The sequence below is a fragment of the Diadema setosum genome, chromosome 5, assembly GCF_964275005.1.
Source record: "Diadema setosum chromosome 5, eeDiaSeto1, whole genome shotgun sequence".
Taxonomy (NCBI): Eukaryota; Metazoa; Echinodermata; class Echinoidea; order Diadematoida; family Diadematidae; genus Diadema; species Diadema setosum.
The window spans coordinates 24,411,625-24,439,484 of NC_092689.1; the positions used below are offsets into that span (position 1 = coordinate 24,411,625).

The following is a 27,860-nucleotide window of genomic DNA, read 5'->3' on the forward strand; positions in this document are numbered from 1 at the left end:
AAAATTCAGCCAGGAGTCCAAATAAGTGTTCTCATTCAAACAAATTGCTCTTTTGCTCACAGTTTTGATTATGTTATGATAGTTTATGAATTTTCTGGCGATTTTCTGTCACGTTTTAAATGATTCCATTGTGTTATGGAAGGTTGATTAACAACATCAAGATATTTTAAGTACTGTTATCACAAATCATGCGCAGACATATCGAACCCACATGCCAGTCACTCAGTCAAGAAAAGTACAAAATTAATACATCCTCAGATTATTCAATCAATATAATCGATCGAATCAATCAGTCAATTCAATCAATCAAGCAATCAATCAATCAATCAATTCATTCAATCAACTGTGCTTTAAAGATCTTGAAGTAATTACCCACTCTAATTCTCACAAATTGATTTAGAAATGAAATCATTAAAATTACGATAAAGCCGACAAAAAAAAAAAATCTCAGACTATCATAACATAATCAAAGCTTTAAGCAAAAGATCAATTTGTTTGAATGGGAGCACTTATTTGGACTGCTGGCTGAATTTTCCATCTTCTTTCAAATTGGCGCAAGTCATTTTTCACACTCTGGACAAAGAGCGTCAGTGTTCAGCCAAGCGTGAAAAAAATTTGTTTTGTTGATTGCACTTGATAGATGAGACTAATGGGCATCCATAAATATGAAAAAATCTTCCAAATATTTTGAAATGTAATTTAGACATTTTTTTTTTCAAAAGTGTAACGTTTTTTTTTTTTTTTTTTTAATACGCTCTGTAGAGTGAGCGAATACAATGATAGGGTAATGCCAATACTAATCAGTAAGTTCAAGGGCGGGTAACCTGTGGAGGATAAAAGAATGTGAATGGAGAGGCAACATAAAACTAGATATGGACCAATATAATGATGTAGGTGTTAAAAGGGTGACAAATAAAAGTAGAATTAGCGAAGAAGGGGGTTAAACAAGATGCAAAGTAAAACCAATATCATAGTGTAGCATATAATGTTGTGACACACACAAAAAAAAAGAAAAAAGAAGAGAAGAAGTAGGACTACAGAGCCAACTAGTATCAAAGAGCATGGGACATAACGTATAATGCATGTGATATTATGAAACATACACACGAGAATCAAAGATCATCTTTGAAATAATGATTTCTTTGTATCAAAATAAACAAAAACAACAACGTAAGTATTGTGTCATGGGAATCTGGGGAGTACAGCACAGCGAAATACCATGGTAAAACAGATTCTTGCTTTCATGGGAATCTACATTTCGTAGCGAGAGACTACCAGTCCACATGATTTACAATAAATATTATTACTATGAGTAGTACTTGTGACACTCGGCTATTCTTTATTTATTCTTTATTCTTTACTCGGCTACGCTTTATGGATACGTTAAATTTGATATACTATAAAGAATTAATAGCAAACAAAATAACAGAAGTTAAGTGAATCTTACCAAATTTGGCATGAGTTCATAAATTCAAGGTTATTGGTCACGATATGGAAGGTAAGTCCAATATTAATACTATTTAGAGCATTGTGTGGAAATGAATAAGGAAATGCATCCTTGATGCAGTGAGGGTAAAAGGTTAGTCTCCTGTCAGAGGTCAAGATAAATGTTCTCGTGACAGATACAGATGTGACTGCTTGGAAAAGTGAGGCATCCTATTCGACCTTGCCCTGCTGCAGTGGATTAGTCTAGTTTGAATTAATGCCATACATAATAATGAATCTATCATTCACGTCAACTCACTGCTATATTATAACTACAGCACTCGGACGGGGGACCCATTCGAGCACATGTATCCACATGTTTCCTCCCGATAACCCACCTGCATGACTATTTCTTAAAGGCCAAAATGTTGTATAATAATATGGTAACTGCCGCGGGATACAATGAAATCCGACGAAAAATAAGGCTGGTATAGCACATAATGACATGTCATCCTATAAAAGTCAGAACAATGAGGGCGCTGTCAATGAAAGATTTGGTTACCTAGAACGAGAATAATTCCCCATAAGCCTTCACATCACGCTTAAAGAAAATCAGACAAGAAATGTGGCTGATAGAACACATACAAGAAATATGACATGCTCATGGCATTCAAGTCGGAGTACTATGGGCGCCATCACCACAATTTGTTGTGTCCCACATGTAGAATGACCATCCGTATTTAGCAAGTCTGAATAAAATCCGACGAGAATGAGGCTGGTATAGCACATACAAGAAATATGACATGTAATACTTAAAAAGTCAGAACAATGAGGACTCTGTCAAGAAAAACTTGCGTTACCTAGAAAAAAAATACCCAAACCCATAAACCTCCACAACAAGTTTGAATAAAATCCGACAAGATATGTAGCTCTGATACTTCTTAGAGCACAGTTATATTACTACAAATGTGACATGGCGTCAAAGTCGGAACACCGAAGGCGTAGTCAGCACAAACTGAACATGTGTCCTATCACACCGTAAATGTAGGAAGACCACCCATACACCCCTCATAGCCAATCTGGATAAAATCTGATGAGTAACAATCGAGTTATTGAATAAATGTAAAAAAAAAATTAAAAAAATGCACATTTTGACCAGTTAGTGTAACCTTTGAACCTGTAAAAGGTGGAACAGTGGGGGCATCATTACCAATAGGTATAGGTGTCTAGACTTGACTATGATCCATTTCCATACCAAATTCGAAAAAAAAAAAAAATATGTCAAGAAACGTGGCCAGTATGGCACACAGAAGCAGACTCTGCAAATGTACTTTTTCTGTGTAAAGACGGAACAAGTGAGGGCGCTATCATCATTTCGATAGACTTCTTCATTTGGGTTATAATTATTCTGTATCATAATACATCTTCATGCCAAATTTGAAGATGATCCGAGAAGAACTGCAGCCAGTGGAACGCTGGAGTTTAAAAAGAAAATCTCTGCGGCGGACATTTCCAGCCGAGGAAAATAGTATCCCCCGAACTCTGTTCGGGGGATACGATAATAATATTGATAACTATGATGAATTTGATGGGGAACATGTTGTTGCTGTTTTTCCATCGACTAATCGACCAAGAAATTATTTTTATAACTTCTTTATTGTATTAATATTGAGAAAAAGTATTGTGAGACCATGACGTCAGCATTCACTTTATTTCAATATAAATGTGCAGAACTGTTTGATATTATTATTTGACTCTTATTCACACTCAATTTTAATAAATATTCTACACCATTTCGTATTCGTTGAAGACACTATTTCTTCCATAATCAACTTCAGTGGGAATACTTGAAGCCAAAATCTACAATTTGAAGATGAAAAAACAAACAAAAAAAACCCCACCAGATTTAGTGCTTCAAAATAGTTCTAAAGTGTGAGTTAGGAATAGAAACAACAAAATGTAAAAATGTTAATCAGTATGATGATCAATGTTAAGTATTGTTAAATATACAAAATATGAACAATAGCTTTTATCAAAATCGTTTCCAAAATAAAATCACAATCGCCTATACAGCTATGATTCACCGAGCGATATCTCCTTTGTGGTTTTATTACACACACACACACACACACACACACACGTATATATATATATATATATATATATATATATATATACATGTATATATAGTTATACGACTAACCTAAATGCATCAATGTGATAACTCGAACATTTCTTTTAATCAATGATCAATATAGTAAACAGTTGCTTTGATATTGTTTTCAATTATCTTAATTATTTCGGAATTACGCAACAATCTAGCGCTGATGTATCTAAACTTACCTTATGTAAGATGTTTTCAGAGGACTCGTGACTTTACTTGCCGGTGTATTTGTCCTTGTGACAAGTGATGCTTCAACTGCAAACTGACTGCCTTGTTTTCCACATGAAAATAAAAGGACAAGAAGGGGCAGAAAGACAGACATATCTTTTTATATGGCTGAACAAAGAGCGTCGAGTATAGTATACAAGTACTCATCTGACGGCAGATTTGCAAGATACAATGAAGCAGAAAATCCCAAATAGAAATACAACACTTTACAAAATTAATAAGCTTTCTTCATTTTCTGTTTTATCATACACTTTTCAATTCAATGCACTCAAAATAGAATTCCCGATAAGCTCAAGGATAGCTCGTGAAAGCCGCCGTATCATATTGTAATTAAGGTAATGATTGCGTGTGCAAAACGGCCTTACATCAATGAAAATCGATAAAAATTGCGATAAAAAGTAAAATGGGCATTTTCCTGTTCTGTTGATTGCGAAATTTCTGACTTCTTCAGCAGATGACAATTGCGTGAGGATAGTACTTCCGTTCATTTCGTTTGTTCTTTGCAATTGCTTTGATGTCAAATCTGTACATGCACGTGTGTATGTGTGTGTGTGTGTGTTTGAATATCATGTTTTGATAATACTAAATATACGAAGACATATTCCGATCTCTGAAAAAGAAATCAATACATGATTCATCAGTTATCTATCCCTCTGCCTCGTTGTTCAATGCCAAAGGGAATTTATTTTGAATGTTCTCAAAGACAATAAAGTCGAAGGAATTGCTAAAAAAAAAAAAAAAAAAACATCACAGCTCTTTATTGGTGAAATTGCAGTGTCTATATGCAATGAAACATCCAAAACGAACTCACGAATTGACTCTTTTTTATGTTGACAGAGCGCCGAGACGGAGATAGTGTTTTACTGGAGAGTTGGAAAGCGGGGCACTTCCGTCCCTCCCCTGAATTCAACATAACGGTGAAATGCCTTTTATACGTGAGGCGGAAAGGTGATTGGTTGTACGTGATTGTATCAAATTGCCTCAGGAAGAGAAGGTGTAAAAACGAAGAGGCGACTTATTCAAAACTCGCCGAGACTTTTGTAATTGTCTCAGACAAGCGAAAAGAAAAAGAAATATTGTAGGCGTCAAATTGTATAGAAAGGTGTGGTGCTTGATGCCTGTCTTTTTCTTTTTAAATAAAATTTGGTCTCCTCGCATGTAATAGATCGCCAAGAGTTTGTATCATAATTTTAGATATATATCATGTAGAATAAAAGGATGAGAGAACAGACATGTGTTGACATAATCATGTTACTGTGCGGGAGCCCCATTAATAATCCACTACTACTTGCACGAAGAAGCACAGATGGTAGACTTACATGAAAATCCATTAAAATCAATAGCTGGCATGAATATCTGCTTACTATAAGTTTTGAATGACCCAGCATCTTCATATCTTTTCCTTATCGTCTTTTGTTCATACTCTGAATTATTTCTCAAGTTCAATTCAATTCAATTCAAAGTTTATTTCATTTTTCGACAAAACATATAAGTTGCACTTCTTTTGACAACAGAGAATAAGGTAAACATAACATTATGTATCGAAAAGAATATAAAACAATTGAGGAGGACCACATAGTAATTATACATTATAGTAAAAAAACAAAAAAAAAACAGAAGTGATCGAAATATAGTACATGTATAACTTTGCTTAAAGTGCGAAAAATGGAGAGACCCACTAAAAAGACAGAGCTTGTAGAATGTGGGCCCCTCTGGAATAATAACGTCAATGGAAAAATTAATTAAAGCATTATAAATACTATAGGAGAGGGGAAAAAAAGAGGAAGAAGTCTGGAAGCCCACTGAGAACTAGAATCACAGATAAATACACTTACTATTACAGACGTGAACAACATAGGACAAGACTAGGCAACAAAACAACTACTGGAGAAAAGGCTGTACGGGACAAAACGGGATGGACAAGACTAACAGACGCGAAAAAAACATGAAACAAGACTAGACAGCAAAACAACTACTGAAGAAAAGGCTGTACGGGACAAAACGGAATGGAAACGATGAACAAATAGAAGACAAAATAGCAAACGAAAATGCACAAGAGAGAGAGACAGCGATCTTCGACAGAAGTGTATCAAGGGACACAGAAAATGGATGTGGAGGGGAAAAAAGTGATTGTAGCGTCTGAAAGGAGAAAAGCAAGGAATTGAAGGGACGTGAGAACAGGAATAAGACAGACATTCATCATTATTGTTCATGTCTTTGACTCTTTTGGCGAAAGCGTGGATAGCAGCAGACATCCAAAAGATTAGAATTTATTCTTCAAAGAGGAAAGAGTAAGTCTGTATGTGAGAGAGAAGGCCAAATGGCTAGTTGAGTCCTGGAAAGTCATACGACTGCAATAGAAAGGACTTCAATCTCCTCTTGAAAGAATGTATGGATGGGGCGTTTTTTATATCATGATTCAGAGAATTCCAATAATTTGGGCCGATATAAATAAGTGTATTTTTAGCAAGAATCGTGCGTAAGAGGGGTAAGTGAAATTCATTGGAACGCCTAGTGGGATATTCATGAAATGATTGGTTTTTTAGGAACATGGAATTAAAAATAGACGGAAGCAAATTGTTACAATACTTATACATAAATTGGCCTAAGTTATACAAAAACAAATCTTTAATTTTTAAGAGCTTATTGGAGGTAAACAACGTGTTTGTATGAGAACGTACAGGGGAATGGCAGATAATGCGGAGGGCTTTCTTTTGCAAGAGGGACACTCTTTCAAATAAATTCTGATGCGTGTTGCCCCATACTAAAACTCCATAATTCAAATGAGGCAATATTAACGACGAATATAACATAAGTAATGTTTTTTGAGGAATATGAAATTTCAATCTATTAATAACACCTGTATTACGCGATATTATATTACAAATATTATCAACATGTGATTTCCAGGAAAGTTTATCATCTACAATGACCCCCAAGAATTTAATATTTGATACTCTTTGTAGATGAGAATCATCTAAAACTATATTAGTGTTTAAACTATCAACAGTATTGCTAAAAATCATATATTTCGTTTTTTGAGCATTAAGTGATAACTTATTAGCTCTAACCCAATTTGTCACTTTATTCAATTCAATGTTAATTTTGTGAACAAGAAAATCAATATCATTATGGGCAAAAAATACGTTAGTATCATCTGCAAAATGAATAAAAGAGAGATCATCAGATACACGACAAAAATCATTGATATAAATAATGAACAATAACGGCCCTAAAAGACTTCCCTGTGGGACGCCACATTTGACTTCTCTGATATCTGAATCATTGTTTTTAATTGTTACAAATTGTTTTCTATCGAACAAATAACTTTTGAACCACTCCAAGGCCTTCCCACGTACTCCATAATGCGATAATTTATAAAGTAAAATGTCATGATTGATGGTGTCGAAGGCCTTGGAGAAGTCCAAGAAAATACTAACTAAATGAGAGTGATTATCGATGGCATGAACTACTCTATCAACGAAATATAAAAGAGCATGCGAAGTACTATGTTTCTCACGAAAACCAAACTGATAGTTCGTAAAAACTTCATGTACCTTCAAAAAATTGCTCATTCTCTTATAAATAAGTTTTTCTAAAACCTTAGAAAGTGAAGACAATAATGAAATTGGGCGGTAATTACTGACTTCAAGTTTATCACCTTTCTTAAATATTGGTATTACTTTAGCCAATTTCATTTTATCCGGAAACACACCGTTGAGGATTGACAAATTGAATATATGAACAAGTGGATCAGCAATCGAGGAAATAACACCCTTAAGTATGAAATTATCTATCTCATCATAACCAGAACTTCGTTTGTTCTCAAAACAGGAAACTATATCAATAATTTCAAATCTATTAGTTGGTGTCAAAAATATGGAATCAGAGTTGCGCTGACCTAAAAATTCAGTAAAATGAGTTTCTGTTGCAGGAATAGTTTGAGCATAATTTTCACCTATTTTTGAAAAATAGGAATTGAAAATATTTGCCATATGATGAGAATCATTAATCACTTCATCATTCACTTTAATTTTATCAATGTCAGAGTGTTTACTCGGAACATTCATGGCCTGTTTCAGAATTTTCCAAGTATTTTTCATATCAAACCTATATCTCGAGAATTGCTTGAAGTAATATCTTTTCTTTTCAGAACGTAAAATCATTGTCAGAGTATTTTTGTATGATGTATATCTATTTTTCGATCGCTCAGTTTTTTCCAACTTATACTTATAATACAAACGATTTTTCCTATTAATTGAACGAAGGATTGATTTTGAGATCCAAGGTAATCTGGGTGTTTTTTTATAGTCTGTTCTATTTTTTTGTTTTGGAATTACATCATCTAAATGATGATTAAATATTTCCATGAAATTATGAAAAGATATATTGATATCATCGCTGCCAAACACTCCTGACCAGTCAGCATTCTCGAGAGCCACATCAAGACTAGCTAGCTTTTCGGGTGAAACTCTACGACTAAACAAAGGAAGTGACAGAGGTTTAATATAAGATGATGTTTTAAGAGTAAAATAAGTCATTATTGGAAAATGATCAGTCATGTCTGAAAGAATTATGAAAGAATCGGGGAGGGGTAAAACATTACAAAAAAAGTTGTCAATGAGGGTGGCAGAACGATCTGTAGTACGTGTGGGTTTGGAGATAAGCGGGAGAAAGGATGAGGATAGAAGTGTGTGAATAAAATCACTAGAGATATTGTCATGCTCAGACTTCAGCAAATCAATATTAAAATCGCCGAGCAAAAAGCAATCCTTATTTCGGAAAACATGTGAATTTACCAAATCTGAGTAATACGTTAAAAAATCATTGGCGTTTGAGTTAGGAGGTCTGTATACAATGCCTACCATAAGATTTCTACATCCTGGGATGAGAATTTCTATGAACAAAGATTCAACAACATTGTCCATTCTAGAAATACCTTCATGGACAATAGTTTCAAAGCAACATGATATATACAATGCCACACCCCCACCATTCTTATCAGGCCTATTATTAACAAATAAATCGTAACCATCGATTGCAAAAGAATTTCCTGCATTGGAAGTCAACCATGTCTCACTTAATCCGATAACCGATAACGACTGACTTTCATCCGATTCTAATAAAAACTTTAAATCATCAAAATGTTTATTCAAACTCCTTATATTTAAGTGTAATAAAGAAAACGTATCCTCAGAGAAGTTGTGAATGATATCTTTGTATTGATTCACTGTGATATAATTGCACAACATATTTTGAGTGGGATCATTACTAAAATCATGAGGCAATTCACTAGCTGCTGTATTCAGGCTTTCGGTGACAAAATCATCATAAAGGGTGGGTCGTGTGTTGGTTAGCCAGCTAGCAGGGTCAGAGTCTAAACTGGTGTTCCTAAACAATTCAAGTAAATCATCATTCGATACCGAATTAAAAGGAGCATTAAGAAAATTAGCCATGGTTAAAGATGCAAGACGAGATTACAAAAGTCTGCGATATCAGCAAGACTAGGATATCGTAGATAAGTAGATGGTACAAGAAAATGACCAGTCGCCAGAAAGAGGCAAAACACTGGAGTAATCTATGAGCATAAACGACGTCAAAATCACGATAAGCAGAAGATCGCTGCGGAGAAGAAGAAAGTGAGACGAGAAAAAGCAGAATGAGGTAAGTGAGAATGTACAGAGGCATTAACAGAGAGTGACATAGAACACACACAACACAATAACAAGAACAAATCAAGTGTCTCTGTGGGCTTCCGGGGCAAAAATACACAGAAGCAAATGGCGGAAGCAAATGGCAGAAGAGTAACATAATACATAATCATGGCGTTTACTCTAATGACGAGTTTGTAGAAGATATCAAATTATATATACACCTTTTGGTATACTTTTGTTCGACAATATAGGAAGAAGAAAGTCAAACGGAGCGGAACCAGTGTAAAAAATAGTTCAGACAGAGTCTGTACCGCTGTTGTATGGACATCAAATAATGCATGGCTATTGAAGGAAACTCATTCAACCATTAATATACATGATCAGGGAGATGTGACTATTAACGAACAAAATGACAAGGTAGCGCTACAAGGGCGCCAAAATAACATCTGACTAATGATAAGTATGTCGACTTGGCGAGCTGTGCGGCCATCAGGCATGTCAGGCAAGTACAATAGTCGGACAAAACAAGTACATTTAAATGTAAGCAGGTGCTCGTAATACTATAGAGATATCATGACAGCATAGAATGTGGACAAACAACAGTTCAAATGCATGAGCATAGATTAGCATTACCAAGTTGAGATTGGATAATATGTCAGGTCGGTGAACCTATTCTGTGTTATAGGGTGGTACTGCACAATGAATTATCATTGCAATGCCTTGTGGCAAGTCACAGTCATTTTCTTTTTTATGTTATTGTTGAACTTGGAAATAACTTATTCTGTGGAATAACTTGGAAATAACCTATTCTGTGTTATAGGGTGGTTACTGCACAATGAATTATCATTGCAATGCCTTGTGGCAAGTCACAGTCATTTTCTTTTTTATGTTATTGTTGAACTTGGAAATAAACTTTACACTCAAATAACATAATAGTTCACAGAACGCAAGAGTGTTGTCTACATTTTTTTTTCTTCTTAATAAACTTAAAAGGATGCGATAAATTGGCCAATACCATTTTTTACTTGAAAAAATAGGAAAAACAACAAAATTCTAATGGATTTAGCAGAGTCCTCGCCGCTCTGATGATAAATAATGGGTGATGCGTATTTTACATTTCCTATCATAGCAACACATGGCCGGTATCAGACCATGTGATGAAATCGCGCCACGAGTGGCTCCGAAATGAAAACAACAACAGATTATAATGAATAGTGCCAGATAGCTTAGACACATCTTCTAAGTGTTGTTGACCATCCACTAACAACGTGATAAATTGCATAATATAATTGCACTAAAAAAGGCGACAAAATAACAGATGACTACTAAATACCGGTCGTCTCAGTGGACTGAGCAACCAATTCAGGCATTTAAGGTGAGTAGCCGGCATGGCCTGTTAGACCAGTATATGCGTTAATATGTGAGCAGGTGCTCGCAATGCGACAGAGAATCATAGCAGCATAAAAATGTGGGCAAACAGCAGTTCAAATGCATGAAGCGCAGATAAACAGTAAATGAAAAGATTGGATAATGTGCCAGGTCGGTGAACCAAGCCTGTTAAATGGTTACTGCTCATGTAAGCTCAAACAGATTTTCTAAATGTTGTTAACCCTCCACAAACAATGTGATATATTGTATTAAAAAGGTGCCAAAAATAACAGCTGATTACTAAATACCGGTCGTCTGAACTGAGCGACTAATTCAGGCATGTCAGGCAAGTAGCCGGCCAAAACCAGTATACATTTACATGACGAAGCAGGTGCTCCTGATTCGAACAGAAGATCATAACAGCATAAAATGTAGACAATAGCATTTCAAGGTGCAAGAGGCATAAATAAAGAGTGAATGTTGAGATTGGATAGTATGATAGGTCGGTGAACCTATCCAGTAGGGTGGTTACTGCTAATGAACCATCAGTGGAATACCTTATATACAAATCATAATTTTTTTTCTCCAAAAATTTAAACATAGAAATAAACTTTCAACACTGACAATGACAGTCATAGTGGTTCAGAGAACGCAAGAGTGTTGTCTTAAACATATATTTTTACGGCATTAACGGCAGGAGGCACGTCGGCCAATACATGTACCATCTTTCCTTTAATAACTTTGATATTCAAAAAAAGTTTTTGAATAATTTCAGCAGAGTCTTTGCAGCTCTGGCAAATTGATGATGAATAAAGCGTATAAAACGTTATCAACCATATAACAGTGCATGACCAGTTACAAACTACTTAGTATGTGACAATATTGCGCCACAAGCGGCTCCGAAGAGAAAACAACACAGACTAACTATCAACTCAGTAGGCAGAGCAGCCAATTCAAATTACAAAATCAGTTAGTACCATGTGTCTGGCACTTATATATACAGTGAAATCCAATATTTGGGCACGTGGTCATATCACAGAAAAGGAAGTTATAATACACAATTTTATATCCTTTTTTAATGACTTTAAAGAAAAATTAACAGAACCCGTGCCGCTATTGCATATAGCGGCGGATAACATCTTTAATTGCGCTTAAAGCATTTTCCAACGTTAATGTATTTGACCAGCCACGAATCGTGTGACAAAAGTAAGTGGTGTCAAAATGGCAACGACTATAGACCTTTGTATGTCAGCTAAGTGAGCTGAGCGGCCAATTCGTTACCAGGGTATTAGGAATACAACAGGTGCAAACCAGTACATTTATATACGAGCATGCAGAGACAGAAAAGAAGAAGAAGAAAAAAAAAAACATATCCGTATCGTAAAAACGTGAGCTTTTAAACGTCAGTTCGAAAGCATGAAGAAGAAGAGGAGAAAAAAAGCAAGCAATAAGAAGGGGGAACAACATTCCAGTAGTTTCATTAAAAAAAAAAAACAAAAAAAAAACAACTTTCCAATCATTAGTGTACATGCATATAGGCATAAAACAAGTTCATGAGACTAAATCTCGCTGCAAGTGGCGCCAAAATGATAATGATAGATTGTATATCAACTCGGCGAGCTGAGCAGCCATCTTAGGTCACAGACTGCATAGGGGAGTTTATAGTCGGTCAAAACCGGTATGTGGGCAGGTGTATGCTCATTTGCGAAAGAAATATTTGTAACTTTATCAGAACGTGAACAAACAGCATGCTTAATGCACAGTTTAGCATATACGTCAAGACTGTAATATTGAATAATAGGTCAGGATGGCTGGTAGCCTGAGCCGAAAGCACTATTATTTGAAATATCCGGTTTGCAAATAAAAAAAAAAAAATAATAAAAAATGTAGGTTACCTCAATTTCGGGTAGATATATATATATATTTTTTTTTTTTTTGGAGGGGGGAGGAAGGGGAGGAGATTCTTTATGTAATTATGAAGCACACAATAATTACAAAGAGTATGTGACCTGCATGTATTTATACATGTTTTGTCACAGTTCAGTGCAGTACGAACGTTACAATTTGCCACACATGAGAAAAAGAAACAAATATGGCAGTGCCACCTAAAAAATGAAAGTTTGTTGACTGAAGTGGAAGCGTATGCGGATATGCATAATATGCAAAACAAAGACGTAGATCACACAACATCCCATTGGTATGATGCTACTACAATGACCACACTCAGCATTGAAAAAATAAGGAAAGGCTCGTAGCTATTAGCGGAGTGATGTGGTCCATACGAACATAATATTGATGGTGTTGACAGAAAAGTATTTCTGCAAATAAAATCGGGAGAAAATCGAAGGGTTGTATAGGGATATGGACTGAGGAGTGAATTGATAGCAAATCATTGAGTGTAGGACTTTGCCATGTTTTAGGGCAATAACAACGCTGTAGAAATGTAGATTTATATGACCCCTGTAATAAGCTGCAGATTGAATGATCTGATAAAGGGAAAGTCGTTTAATATAACCGACTGATATGCGGCACTTTTTTTTTTTTTTTTTTTTTTTTTTTTTTTAGTTGGCCGGAGTATGAATCAGTAAAGTCTATGAGCAGAAAGGCAAAATGATACTCCGCTTCATGGAAATGTTTTTTTGTTTTTTGTTTTGTTGTTGTTTTCTTTTTTTTGGCCAATGTATACATCGATACAGTCAATGAGCAAAAATAGCAAAATGATACTCAGCTTTATATCAGAACACTTAATGACTGTTCTATTCCAATATACATTTATTAAAGTAATATCATTTATGAACGTAATGATAATTTACTGTGCAATTAACCCTTGTCATGCACAGTTTCGGAGAAACGAGGGATTCGATTTTTTTTTTGTTTTGTCAGAAAAGAAAAAAAAATAAAAATGGTAGTTGTAAGTTAGCATACATACTTGCAGAGAACAATTCATCAATCTCTACAATTACATCTAATTGTTTGCTATTAATGCCAGGAACGTTTTTTTTTTTTTTTGTCCCTTGATAAACAAATTCAAAGTTATTATAATCTACAGATTCAATTCGTGATACAAGACAACAGAGTTGTATCTATAAACATAGTAAAAGAAGACGAGAGCTGGACATTGACAATAGATGCAAAAGTGCTAACCTGTTCTTTTCCCTTGCAATATTAATGCATTTTCTTTTTACTTTCCTGACTCACTGTAGGTCGACCAAGGATCTGGACGTCCCTCGTCTTGCTTTTTCCTAGTTTGCAGGATGACCTTGGTTTTGTTAATGATGATTCTGGTGGAGACTTTCTGCTGCTGTCGAAGTTTGTACGCGATGGCTGCGAGCCTTCCTCTTTCTCGCTTCATACTTGGGGGTAGATCAGAACGGATCGTGATCCGTTCGTTGGAGACTTTGGTGGCGCCAGGTGCAGCAGCTCTGGGTGCGGCAGCTCTCGGCGGGTCCTCGCGCTGTACCGGCCTCTCGAAAGCTCGGAGGACTCTATCGCGGTCCACCATACGGCTGAATCGGACAATGATGGGGTCCGGGGGGTTGTTCGCTCGGTCACTCTGGTTTTCCCGGGGATTCCTCGCACGAGGCACTCGGTGAGCGTTGGTAAGAGGTATTTTCTCCGCCTGGTCCCGGGAAACCCCAAGGTTTGCGAGGACAGTGTAGACTTCTTCGTAGACATTTTCGTTGCTTTGTGGGGTGACGCCGTATATGAGTAGATTTAGTTTCCGGTTGTGAATCTCGTAGAGCAGCATTTTCTCTTCCATATCATATCGTACTTTGTCTATTTCTTTTCTCAGGTTGGGCAACTTACTATCTTCAACTTCGGCGATCCTGTCCGAGGTGTCAGCTACGCTGTGCTCCATTTCTGCAATGTTCTTTTTGACTTCGGCTAGGTCTCTCTTGAAGGAAACCACTTCCGAAAGGACAGTGTCCATTTTTGTTGTGATAGTTTCTTTCAGATCAGTCATCATGGACATAAGCTCCCGTATGGACGGTTCGCTCTGGTCCTGCGCAGCCTGCTGGGCGGAGCCGCTAGGAATGCTGGGTTCCTTGGGCCGCACGGAGGGATCTGGCGATTCATCACGAGAAGACGCCCCAGTCGCACTTCCTTCAGTTTCGATTTCATTTGGCTTGGTTTTTGAACGTGATTTATTTCCAGTTTGTTTTCGAAGATTGAAGTCTCTTTTTTCCTTGTCACGTTCAGATAACATTCTCGGTAGAGATGTGAAAAAGTAAGGTGTATATGATTTCCGGGGAAGTAAAAGTCGAGAGCACGCCAGAACTACGTCCGTTCACTCCGCCATTCAACGTCACTTGAAGTTGTCATTCATGACAAAGAACTAATCGCCCAAAGGTACACTTCTTACATATTCAAGAACAAAAAAAAACAACTCTTTTTTCTATATTTTCCAATAATGTGTTCTTGTTCGATGAATCAAGCTCTCTCCCCTAATAGCCTAGACAACGTAATATAGGTCGCATTAGTCTACTTTTTGTTTATTTGTATACAATTGTCATTGCAATTTTCGTATGATATTTCCATAAAATGGGCTTGATACTTGGAGTAGGGTCCATAGGGCCAGGATGTTCAATCGTGAGTTATTATGACGAGCTAATTTTCGGCCTCCCATGTTAAAATCGGGCTAAAAGAAAAATGGAACACCAAACAAAGGATTGATCGTCTGTGCTTCTTACAAGTTTCAGCAAATACACTGTAGTATGTGAGATTATCTGACAATAATCACAAGTGTCATGATGGTAGTCCTTCATCCATGGGTTCTGTGTAAATTCAAGGCTATTATTTCACTCATAGATTTCGATAAAAGAGAAAAATCTGTTTGTGTGTTGAGAACTCCAAGTCTCCATAAAATGTCTATTAGTCCATGGGCCAGGCCAGATATCGGTACCATCTGAGGTGGCAAAACCTTTTTGGTGTCATTTTGCTTGTCGGGCATAGATATGCTTATCAAGCTATGATAGCATTTCCAAATGAGTAGCTTAGTCATAATAAATGAATTTTTAACCAATTTGGTCTCGTTGTTATATCCCTATACTTTTGAATCGAAACTAACCACTGTACAAAGAAGAGCGCTGTCTTCTGTTTGTTCCATAGAGCTGTAAAATGCAGCTCCGTGGTATGTTCACAGGTGTTCTGTTGTAAACGCGGTGCGCTTAGTCTTTATTCAAGGCAGCGAAGGGAATATCCAAAGGTTATGATGTCCACAGCGCTTAGTCTTTATTCTAGACAGCGAAGGGAATATCCAAAGCATATGATACAGTGTATATCCTTTTATCTAAAAACAACAACAATAACAAAAGCAATTCCTCGTGAATTTTACCGTATTTTTCAATTATTTATCATTTTCCGGCGAAAACGCTACGGTGAAAATGCTAATACCACGCCAATGTCGCTTTATTTCCATCCAACAATATAAGATAATGCAAAAACAATGTACCGGTACACTACGATACATTATAATAAATAATATTGTAAATGAACAGAGTGATTTTTGTTTAAAACTGATGTATTTGTTGATAGGGTAGTATAAAAACCGTATAGATAATCCCTTTTATGAGGAACTTTAGATATGATAACGGTACATTGGTCTAAAAAAAAAAAAAAAAAAAAAGATTAAGCGCACCGCGTGACAGCTGTGGACATCATAGCCCTTTGGATATTCCCTTCGCTGCCTTGAACAAAGACTAAGTGCACCGCGTTTACAACAGAACACCTGTGGACATACGGAAGACAGTGCGTTTCGATTCAGAAGTATAGGGATATAACAACGAGACCAAATTGGTTAAAAATCATTTATTATGACTAAGCTACTCATTTGGAAATGCTATCATAGCTTGATAAGCATATCTATGCCCGACAAACAAACTGACACCAAAAAGGTTGTGCCACCTCAGGTGGTACCAACAACCCATTTTTCGGGTCTTGGCCCATGGACTATTATAGTGTACATACGGCACGCAGCATAAGGCTTGACGGAGCTCTACGCATTGTGTATACATCTGTATGTTTCACATGTACAGTATAGGGCCTGTATATTGTCGTAGATTTATATACATTGTAATTGACTTCTTGTTCTGTTTTCACTTTAGCCATGAGTTGACATAATGTGTTAACCAGAATTCAACATTGTTTATGGTGGTAGTCAAGAATTAATTCATAACTTCTCAGACTCAGAGCTTGATTGACACCTTTGATCAATACCGGTAAGTTATTTCATCGTGACTCCGGGGTTCGGGAGAAGATTTAAATGTACAGTCCAGGGAGTGTTTTACGAAGTCGAACTTAATCTAAGATTGACTAAAAAAATTATGGTATGCCACTGCTTTCCCTGTTCAATTTCATTAGTCTTATCACCACCCACTTCAAATTATCTTTAATGTTTACAGAATAATTCCATTATTATTTATTTCATTTTGTATTATTAATGGCTAAATAAATGAAAAAGTCTCCAAAATCTTCATTTTCATTCGAAAGTCGAGCAACATTGAAGACACACACAGCATACCATAATTTTTAGTCAGTCTTGAATTTTAAGTTCGACTTCAATTCTTTGTGAAACACCCACTGCAGGGATTTGATACATGTACTGACGACAGAGGCTAGTGATAACTTTTTGCTGTGTGAACAGTTTGAATGTGTGACGTCAGCGTGTGAAAAAGACTGCCTTCTTTACTCATTTATATGTTTTGAGATTTCGACAGCTTTCCGTGTTGCACTCTTGTTTCCTCTCATAACGGTAATATCATTCTAGGTAAAGGCTGAATTATTTTTAGATCTTTATGTGAAAGGAAGTGTAATTAGAGCCTTTTAAACAGCACTGGCTTGATCAAAGAAAAATATTACCTTGTGCGGACCTGAAGTTATGTGCACAGTATAATTATTCCAGTGTATGCTATATTGCTATTTTGCATTTTCCAAACTAACTTTTGCAATTCATTGCATCATAATTTTACAGCATGGGACAAGATCCATCAGACGGGTAGCTTCTAAATTTGGGAGAGCACAAGTCTGTAAAATAAGTGTGTTGTACATAGGACCTATACATGTATCGGTCATATTATGACCTGTAAACACAAAATGTTTCCCTGACATTGCAGCCGTGAATGGATAATGGCGTAACAGAGCTGTAATTTCATGATGCCTAGCAAATACGTGGATGTTTATGTTTATGATGGAGTACAAGACTAGTGTATCGTTTGATCAGAAGAAGAAGCAACCCCTTTTGTTAGAGAACTATGTTCAGCCTATTGTGATCCCTGAAAATACATAGTGTATGTCTGATATCTTCATACAGAGTATCATTTATTGCTTTACACGCAGTTTCACCTCAAGCATATGCAACAAGGTGACGAATTAAATAAAGACTACATAGAGCCCACGTTGCCAGAATTGGCATGATTATGCTTTCTGGCATAATTTTTGACACTTCATCGATCATCTACCATTATGGTAGGGATAATTATTGTCTGTTTTTAGCATAGGTAATTCCAGAATTAATTATATACAGAAAGGAAATCACTGTGCCTTTTGTATACTGCGGTACTTTTTTGTTGATTTTAGTTTGTCAGCTGATTTACCTATGAAATTGACAGTAAAAAGTGGTTAAAATCTGTTTTTTGTTTTGTTTGCCCTCTGATTCAGCATCAAATTTGGGAGCATGGAATTTGAACACTTTTTTTTTTTTTGCTTGCTTGCTTGCTTGTCAGGCGACAAGTGAGGATCCTTTTTTTAATTGGGGATTGGAAACCACAATTTTCAAGAAAAAAAAGTCAATAATTGGGCACCATAAGTGAGGACCTTTTGTTTTGTTTCGTCTCGTTTTGTTTTGTTTTGTTTTTGCTTGTCAGCTGATTGGGCACCACAATTGGTTGATATGGTGGACAAAATTTCATGGCAATTTAGCATTATTTTAGACTGCATGCCTCAAGCACAATCCCATTTTTCACGCTGTTGGTCACACTGACTAGGGTGTACTGTTCAACTCGACTGTCTTCAATTTCATTCCTGTTGTTTGGTTAGCTGATTGGGTAGGGTCTAGTGTTTTCTAGAGCAACCCAAGGCCAGCATAACTATAATGGATAAAGCAAAAAAACAAACATTTTAAGGTGCATCGAGTTTGCATATCCAAACAGATGAAAAACTACAGAAAGAACGTGTTGCAACAACGAAATAACACGGCCCATATGTTGTTAATGTTTGCCTTATCGTAAATTTGATTTCTTTGATGGCTTTCTTCACGACGGTGCTGATGCAAATTTGAATGAGTTGCACAAGCATTTTTAATTTGAACGCCCTTCTTGAAATCGCATGCTGATGAAACTGAATTTAATAGACTAGCGGTTACCTTTTTGAATGCAGATCTCGGTGATCATTCAAGTTCACTCAAACCTGAATGATCGCATCGTTAAATCGAATGCAAATCTGATGAAAACCTATTATCATACACAGCTGTAATTTTTTATATGAAGATATTCTTTTGTTGATGTGCATTTAGATCTCTCTCTCTCTCTCTCTCTCTCTCTCTCTCTCTATATATATATATATATATATATATATAATATATATATACATGTATTTACATGTCAATGGTGTCATCAATGTACATTAAGATACGGTTTTTTAATGTGTGCATGTGAACATATTGGATTGATCAGACTAGTGGAGAATTAAAAGTTTCTATTTGCAGTGCACATGTATGTGAAAAGAAAGACCTCTCAACTTCCAGAATTTGTCCAGGCAGTGCCTCCATAATACATTTAGCTTTTACTGATGAAACACAATTGAAAATGCTAGGATAGTACATTTATGCCTCAAGCACAACACTCCAAGGGGAATTCCCTCCACACAATTTCGGAAACGTCATTCGGGATCATTAATGGAACTCGCAATCCAGTGAACATGTAATAGAAAGCCTCATTAGACTTTTCACAAGAGACTCACATAAAGTCATTGTACGTGTACTGAAGTAAATATGTCAGCCTGTACCGAAACTATCATTATTAATAAACCGCCTGAACATCAAATCACTGTATATTAATTTTGTGCGATCGTTTTTAGTGTGATAATGTGGTCGTAACAATGGTCAAATGAAAGAAAAAGTATACTTGTCTTATCATACGTATACGACTCTTTGGAATGATGGCGTGCCTTCCTGTGTTATTCTGTACGTGTTATTCTGTATACACATGCACGAAGGGTGAATTCTGCGTCTAACCAAACCAAAAGTCAGCCTCTGCTCATGAAGTGTTTGCTCTGTCTATACAGGCACGTACATGTATTCACCAATGACGATAACCACATGATGATATGTGGTTATTTGGTCTGTCGACCGCCATAATCTTTCTTTAAAAAGCTTCATGCCTAGTACAGCGCGAGGGCTTGTGCCACTATAATGACACTATAATATGCTTAGAGTATGTAATTGCAGAGCTGCTGATTCACCTTCAGTTTGTAATTATTTCCGACATGCTTTGATACGTTCTATGATCTATGAAGTGATGTTGCAATGTATTGTGTCTGACTGGGATTATGACATTGTTTGAAAAACGCTTTACTTCAGAATTTCTGAATGGAAACATCCGTAGAGAATCTTCCCGATGTTTTGATGATTGATGCATTGTACATCTAGCTTAGGCGTGCAGACATGCACCTATAATACTTTTTTTTTCTTTTTTTCTTTTTATGCAACCATAAAACAAACAAAACACACAATATAAGCAATATAAGCAATGTACAAATGTCCAGCCTATAGCATTAAAAAGGGTTCAGTAAACAAGTTACATTAAACTATCTGCCATAATGGAATAACACAAGAAGATGGATGTCTATGAGATACATGAAAATAGAGGATCAACCATTACAAAAGCATGGACCACTTCCTCAAATGACATTGTAATACTTGACCGAAAGATCGGTCTGTATCTGGTCGTCGTTGGGGATATGTTCCGCGGAGAGTGCGTCTGTGGATTCATCACTGTCGTAAACTATACTATGAGGAGAGCGATAACGTCAAAAATATAAGACTCCTCCGGACAGACGATCTTCTGTCTACTATAGTACAAAGTTCAATTCAAAGTTTACGCGAGAAAACTAGTATGTTACTAATTTTCTTTGGTTGTTGCTGCTGCTGCTCTTGTTGTTGTTGTTGTTGTTGTTGTTGTTGTTGTTGTTGTTGTTGTTGTTGTTGTTGTTGTTGTTGTTACCCACACTTACCTTTGTCAGTTGCGTTATCCAAAACGAATGCGGAAACTATATTCCACTTCAGAAATACATGCATACATACAGAATCTCAGGTTGGTATACAGAGAAACGTGACACAACCAAACTGGCTTACCATTGGACCTCTTCCATTGCACACCTACTGTCGCAGGTTGCGTGATGAGACTGAGAGTAGAGAGCACAGTACCATACAGAGCTATTAAGACACCAATGGCAACGCAGACCAACACCCCAAAACCCTTGGCCATCCAGCCAGCCATCTCGATGTCTACATGTTTTGCGCTCTACGATAAATCCGAGAACGGGATTGCAGACATCACAACCAGCGATCGACAGTCATTCCCGACATACTTGAGTTCATTCCTCTCCCAAGTTGCCTTCACAACGCTGCGAATCAGATGAAAACGGAGGATCGTCGCGTATGGAAGGCCATCGCCGCCAAAACGCATGTCAAACCTTACGCATACATGTCAGAACGTACGCATGCCTATTTCATAACGTAGGCATGGTTCTGTCATATTTACGCATGGGACATTTGCTATCATTTTTTCAATGAAATACCTAACGTACGCATGCTTCTGTCATAACGTACGCGTGGTCTTGCCATTACATACGCATGAATCCGGAAAAAAATGGCACACTCTCGAATAGACAGAACCAAGCGTATGTAATGAATGAACGATGCGTACGTAATGACAGAGCCGCGCGTACGTTATGACGAAACCATGCGTACGTTATTACGGAACCATGCGTACGTAATGACTCGACGATGCGTACGCAGTGCATTATATATTTTTCTGTAGCTATTACGATCTCGCTCAACCAGAGAGAAAGCCATTATAAGGTAATATATCAGTTCGGTTTAGTTCAATTCACAATCGGACTTTATTCTCTTGTCTGCATTGAACGTATTTCATGTGAAAAAGAGTATTCTTTTTATTTTTTCCAGAACAATAAGGCGCATAATCAGTACATTCATATAAGTAAAATTGAATATACAGTAGTCTGATGACAGAATGCAAAATTGTGTTGATTTTAACAATTCAGGATAGAGGAATAAACGGTGATCTACTAGTAACTGGTTCATGGTAGAATGATTTTGGCGGGATTGGAATGCAGAAGTCTGTCGTTATAAATAGGCTAATAACCTGAAGAGACGACAGTCTGAAGAAAAGAGTTTTAGAAAAATAATAGGAAACTGAAAGTACAGAGCAAACGAGAAAACCATGTCATTTAATATTCTGGAGTTTTGCATTGCGTTGATAAAAATAGATTGTTAAGTATAAAGGGATGAAGTGAGTGCAAATATTGCCTTAAACTATAGGCGTGAATTTTTCCTGAATGGTTTGATGTTTAATACATTCGTGAATAGTGATCCGAAATATCAAATGCATAAAGCATTTCGTGAATGACATGATTAGATGTTTCCTGATCTTTAGAGTTTGATATGCTTTGTCATGGGAGATTTGAAAAAAAAACAAAAAAAAAACAAACACCACAAACAAACAAAGGTGTCGCGCACGATTTGATTCGTTCCGGCAGCGATTTCTATTAACTGCAAGGTCCGTGGTATGAGATAGAACTATGGAAGAGGAGTTGCTTCGGATTATTGAAAACGAAAATCTTTGCAATGACGTGTGGGATAGGAGGTTGATATTGCAGTTGCGGATGAATGTATCCTGGAAGAAATGAAGTAATTATGTTGATGTGCTTTAACATAGCAGACTGGTTGGTACAGAGGTCATGTACTCTCATAGTTCTATAGTTGTTTTGATAAAGGAGAGGTATGAGCTATATAGACAGAATGTATAAAAATTATATACACATTGAAATGTCCTTTTCTTTACGAGAAATAAAGCATCAATTTTGGATTTGTTACAGTAACTCCATACAGTAGGCTATTACAGAAGTTGAGCCATGGTGAAACAAGATAGTTACTCGGTTGAAAAGCAAAATATTTTCGCGGCATGATATTGTCGTGACTTGGAGCCGACGGTCTTTTTTCGTGGCACAAAACGTTCGCGAATCGCCACTGGCATTCAATGCATATGGTATAGTAGGCAAAAACTGTCGCGTGTATTTTCATTTCGGAAACCTTGACTCGCGAAATTTTGCGAATTGATAATGCACGCGAACATATCTGGTGTTCTAGGATAAATAAAATAATCATCAGGAAGACTTTCTTTTTTTGGGGGGGGGGGGGAGGAGGGGTCAATTTGATAAAGTGTTTCAATTGCAATTGATATTGCTCTACATCAACGTATAAAAAGGCACCGAATTAATAAGTGTTTAGTAGTAGCCACGATAAGAAATAATCAAAGGCCAACATATTCGGGCGGGATTCAAATCTACGACCTCCTGCGACCTCTACGACCTCCTGCGACCTACTGCAACCTTAATTGCACAAAAATCTATAAGACATAATGGACCAGACCTTTGGAACACACCTCCAGATTATGTTAAATCATGTAAAACGTATTCTTTTAAAGCTAGATTGAAAAACTATGTTACTGTCAGATTACAATCAATGAATATTGAATCTGAATAAAAATTTTGTTTTGTTTATGGCATTTATTTTCTTAGTTGAACACAAATTTTCCTTTGCCGTCCATGAATTTTTTTTTTTGTTATGTTTCTGCTCAATATCGGGGATATGCATGCCCAAATAAGAGATGAATAATATCTTAGAACGCTTCAGAGACACTATCTGTGTCTGCGCATAATGATAAATCGTCTCATGTGATTAATTCGTCGTTGAACAATAACATTTTTTTTCTAATGAAGATGAAATTTGCACTTCGTCTCAAGTTTTGTTGGTATAAGTATAGAAATTCTGTGTGTCGTCAATACATATAGGTATATAATGTAGATGATCAGAAATGAAAGTTAAAATATAATCTATTAACGTTGGTAAACTGATTCTCGCCGATGTATATACTGCATAGTTTATTGTTATAGATATTCTCGTATATTCCGCAGATCAATATTAGAATTGCCCGTCAAAGTTTCATCTCTGTTTTCTTAATAGTAATTGAGGCAAATAAAAAAACAAGGGTGAGTTAGAGGATAATTTATTTGGAAAATAAACGTGCGTAGTAGAAGCGTCCACCTTGTGAACGATGCTACGACACAGATCAACAGCTTCTGAGGAGTTATAAAGCGTAGGCAGTTGCGTAACTGGGGGGGGGGGCACGTGCCCCCCCCCCCCCCCATCCGCTGGTAAATAAACCCCCAAAGCAAAAACAAAAAACAAAAACCAAAAAAGACCTCACCAAAATGGTAAATCAAGGGTTAGTAAACTGCTTTTGAAATCGACATGAAAGGGTCATTAAGAAATAAGACATTTTTCTAAGATTTCTTTTAACCATGATTAAAGAGGTATATAGTGTGGAATATTGTTCAAAAAGCCTGGAACCGACAGAAGATTGTGATTCAGCGTGATTCCTGGTTGGCATTCTGAATATAAGCAGGATGTGCGCAGTGTACTCAGAACATCCGAACGGCAATCTTGCGCAATGTGATATAAAATGTACAGCTTTGTACCGTATACGCTTCCTTATCAAAGCTAGCTCATTGATTTTGCAGTGTTGCTTTACATACTATAGTCTATCTTAAAATGCCTTGCATTGCCAATAGTAAAACTTGACCTTGGCTATTTCCTAACCTTTCCATGTACATATAAAACATATACACACACAAACACAAACCATTTGGGGATGCTCTAAAGTGCAGATTTTGGACATCATTCCCCGCTTGGTCACTTCGACGCCCCCTCGCTGGTCATACCTTCCCCAATCACGAACATAAACCGACATCCTTGACTACCAGGGGTAGATCAAGGGGGGCGCACTGGGCGCCCCCCCCCCCCCCTCTTAATTTCCAAAGCGAAAATATAGCTACAAACGGCAGTTTTTGGACTGTAAAATTTCAAAATTTTAAAGCTCGCTCGCTCCGCTCGCTCGCATTTAATCGCTATGCCATTCTCCTGATGTTGCTGCCAGTTATTACCAGCAGTTGCGCCCGGTGCACCCTCCTTAATTTCCATAGCGAAAAAGTGTAGCTACAAACGGCAGTTTTGGGACTGTAATATGTCAAAATGTTCAAGCTTGCTCGCCCCGCTCGCTCGCATATAATCGTTATGCCATTCTCCTGATGTTGCTGCCAGTAATTGCCCCCCCCCCCCTTAAATTCCAAAGCGAAAAAACATAGCTACAAACGGCAGTTTTTGGACTGTAAAATGTCAAAATTTTCAAGCCCGCTAGCTCCGCTTGCTCGCATTTGATATTGTTATGCTTTTTTTTTTATTATTCAAGTTCCATATTCCACATTCTATATTCAGGTTTCATATTCCATTTGATTCGGAGTAAAATATGTATAACACAACATTCAATTTTAGACATGATTTCACAAATATATAAGGACATGTAATAAAATGATGTGTAAATATGAGGAACCTACTAAAAAGCAATGCTTGTAGGATGTAGGTTCCAAAGAAATAATATAAGCGTTTAGTACAACATGCTAATTACAAAAGATGACGAAACACAAGCGAAAATCGGTATGTCGAGATTATAATAAACGCTACGGAATGTACAAAATAGTTTATGATGTTCAAGGTAAAACTCAGGGATTCAATGCTCCATAAAATTGCACTATTGGTCAAAGAAATGTGGTCAAATGAAGTCACCTATAGCGAGGCATCATTGCGAATAAGAACAGATATATCAAAATGGTCACAGCAAGTAACTATAGATAAGATTTTAAAAAATTGGCTTTTAGATTTTGCTTAAAGGAACTTAGAGAACTTGATTGAAGCCGAACAGAATCTAACTCATTCCAGAAAGAATTCTCCTGATGTTGCTGCCAGTAATTTGTCGTTTCACACCGTCATTCCATAATCCATGTAAGGAAAACTTACAATGTTGCTTAAAGGGGAAGGCTAGTAACCGATCAGTGGGAATCAGTGGAAATGCTGGGAGATGATTGTTCCAATCCTTATGGGATTCATTCAAGAGTTCATTGTATATCTATTGTTGTGTGAAAATGATTTGCTTCAGAATGGTCTCATACTCAAGTAATGTGCAGTTTAATGCTTCCAGGTTAGCGTCCCTGGTCAGTGACGAGGCATTAATCTGCACATTACTTGAATATGAGACCGTTCTGAAGCAAATCATTTTCACACAACAATAGATATACAATGAACTCTTGAATGAATCCCATAAGGATTGGAACAATCATCTCCCAGCATTTCCACTGATTCCCACTGATCAGTTACTAGCCTTCCCCTTTAATAACTGCTCTGTAAAATGTATCACATTCCGTTATGTATTGCAGTCCCCATTAATTTTTTTTTTGATAATTCTTTATTCGAATTTCGTACCATTCCATATCATAGAAAACAGAAATGTTCACAGAAACAAAACATCATACAAAAACAAACTGCTTTTTACACAAACATTGTACGCAATGACGTCAATCCTACACTACATAAATAACAAATGCCTTATCACCACCATTGTGCAAAACAATATCAAATTTTACATTGTAACTCTAAAATCAAGGGAAACGAAATCCGCTTTTTTTTTAAACACATATTCTCGCACAAGTCCGTGAAACGGGAACATAATAGATCATTAGTGCTTAAGACACAAAACGGGGCATGTTTCACTGTTCCTCTATGAGAAAAAACAAACAAACAAACAAACAAACAAGGCCATTTGCGAGACAACATACACACATGCACACATGCACACACACATCCCCACACAATGCCAACATGCACCCCCCCCCCCCCCGTGCCTTCAGCCCTCAGGTTTCAGGTTTTATTCACACTTTAATACCCTTGCAGTATAAATTGCCATTTTGTTTCTCATACAATAAAATATTTTCTACTCATAATATGGAAGTGATGTGGAAATGAAACAATAGAGACGAAGAAAAAGCAAGAAAAAAAACCGACAACGATATGACAATAACTCACAGATACATGTACGGCAAATTCAAAACAGAAAAAGATAATCACATAGGATTATCATCCTCGGTATACCTCATATATATATTCCCACTTTGACAGATGCATTCCAACTGTTCCTCTTTTACTAGCTATCTTATTTTCTTCTTCTTTACACATCTTAAAATACTTCATAACTTCACTAAGTTTGCAGACTGACATCACACGCACGCACACACAAGCATACACACCCTCAAAAATTACTTTTCCACGAGGTGACCCCCCCCCCCCATGTCTCGACCCACGGTACGCCACTGAGCGAAGGTGTGACCTACTATAAGTGCTTGTGATCAGAATGTGGGTGAATTGGTCTGTATGAAAGCCTGATTTGAGGGAGATCACATTGACAATAATATACGCGATATACCCTGTGTCGAGAATTAGAGTAGTTTATCGACTTGTGTCACGAACATGTTACGCACACTACCCGAAGATTGCAAATTTTGAAAAGGTGATAGCCCTAGTAGTTTTGCTTCGTTCGCGTGCTGTCAAAATCTTCATGCCACCACTGGCGTAGCCAGGGGGGGGGGGGGGGGGGGGGGCGATGGGGGCGGTCGCCCCCCCTAAGATTTGGACCGGGGATTTGGGAGGCGAAAAAAAAAATGCGTGTATACTGTATGCATGCACATGAAGCGGGTCTCCTTTGCAACCTTTCATCAAATAAGATATTTTTTTTGGAATATTTCATTCAAAGTGTGCACCAGATCGTTGAATTTCAATTCAAAATATGCAAAATCTCTCGTGCTTGGGAGGGGGTATCCCCCTCCCAAACCCTCCC

At 37.0% G+C, this 27,860-nt stretch overlaps 1 protein-coding gene across 1 annotated transcript in view; it reads right to left on the reverse strand.

The window, feature by feature from the left end:
- LOC140229211 (CMP-N-acetylneuraminate-poly-alpha-2,8-sialyltransferase-like) overlaps positions 1–21,357 on the reverse strand; it is a 29,272-nt gene extending 7,915 nt beyond the window's left edge. The window contains exons 1-2 of the mRNA XM_072309481.1: positions 21,188–21,357; positions 3,769–3,859 (exon numbers count right to left, since the gene is read on the reverse strand). Coding sequence (XP_072165582.1) covers positions 3,769–3,859; positions 21,188–21,332 — 236 coding nt within the window. The 5' untranslated portion in view covers positions 21,333–21,357. The remainder of the gene's footprint in view (positions 1–3,768; positions 3,860–21,187) is intronic.
- Between the last annotated feature and the right edge of the window lie 6,503 nt (positions 21,358–27,860).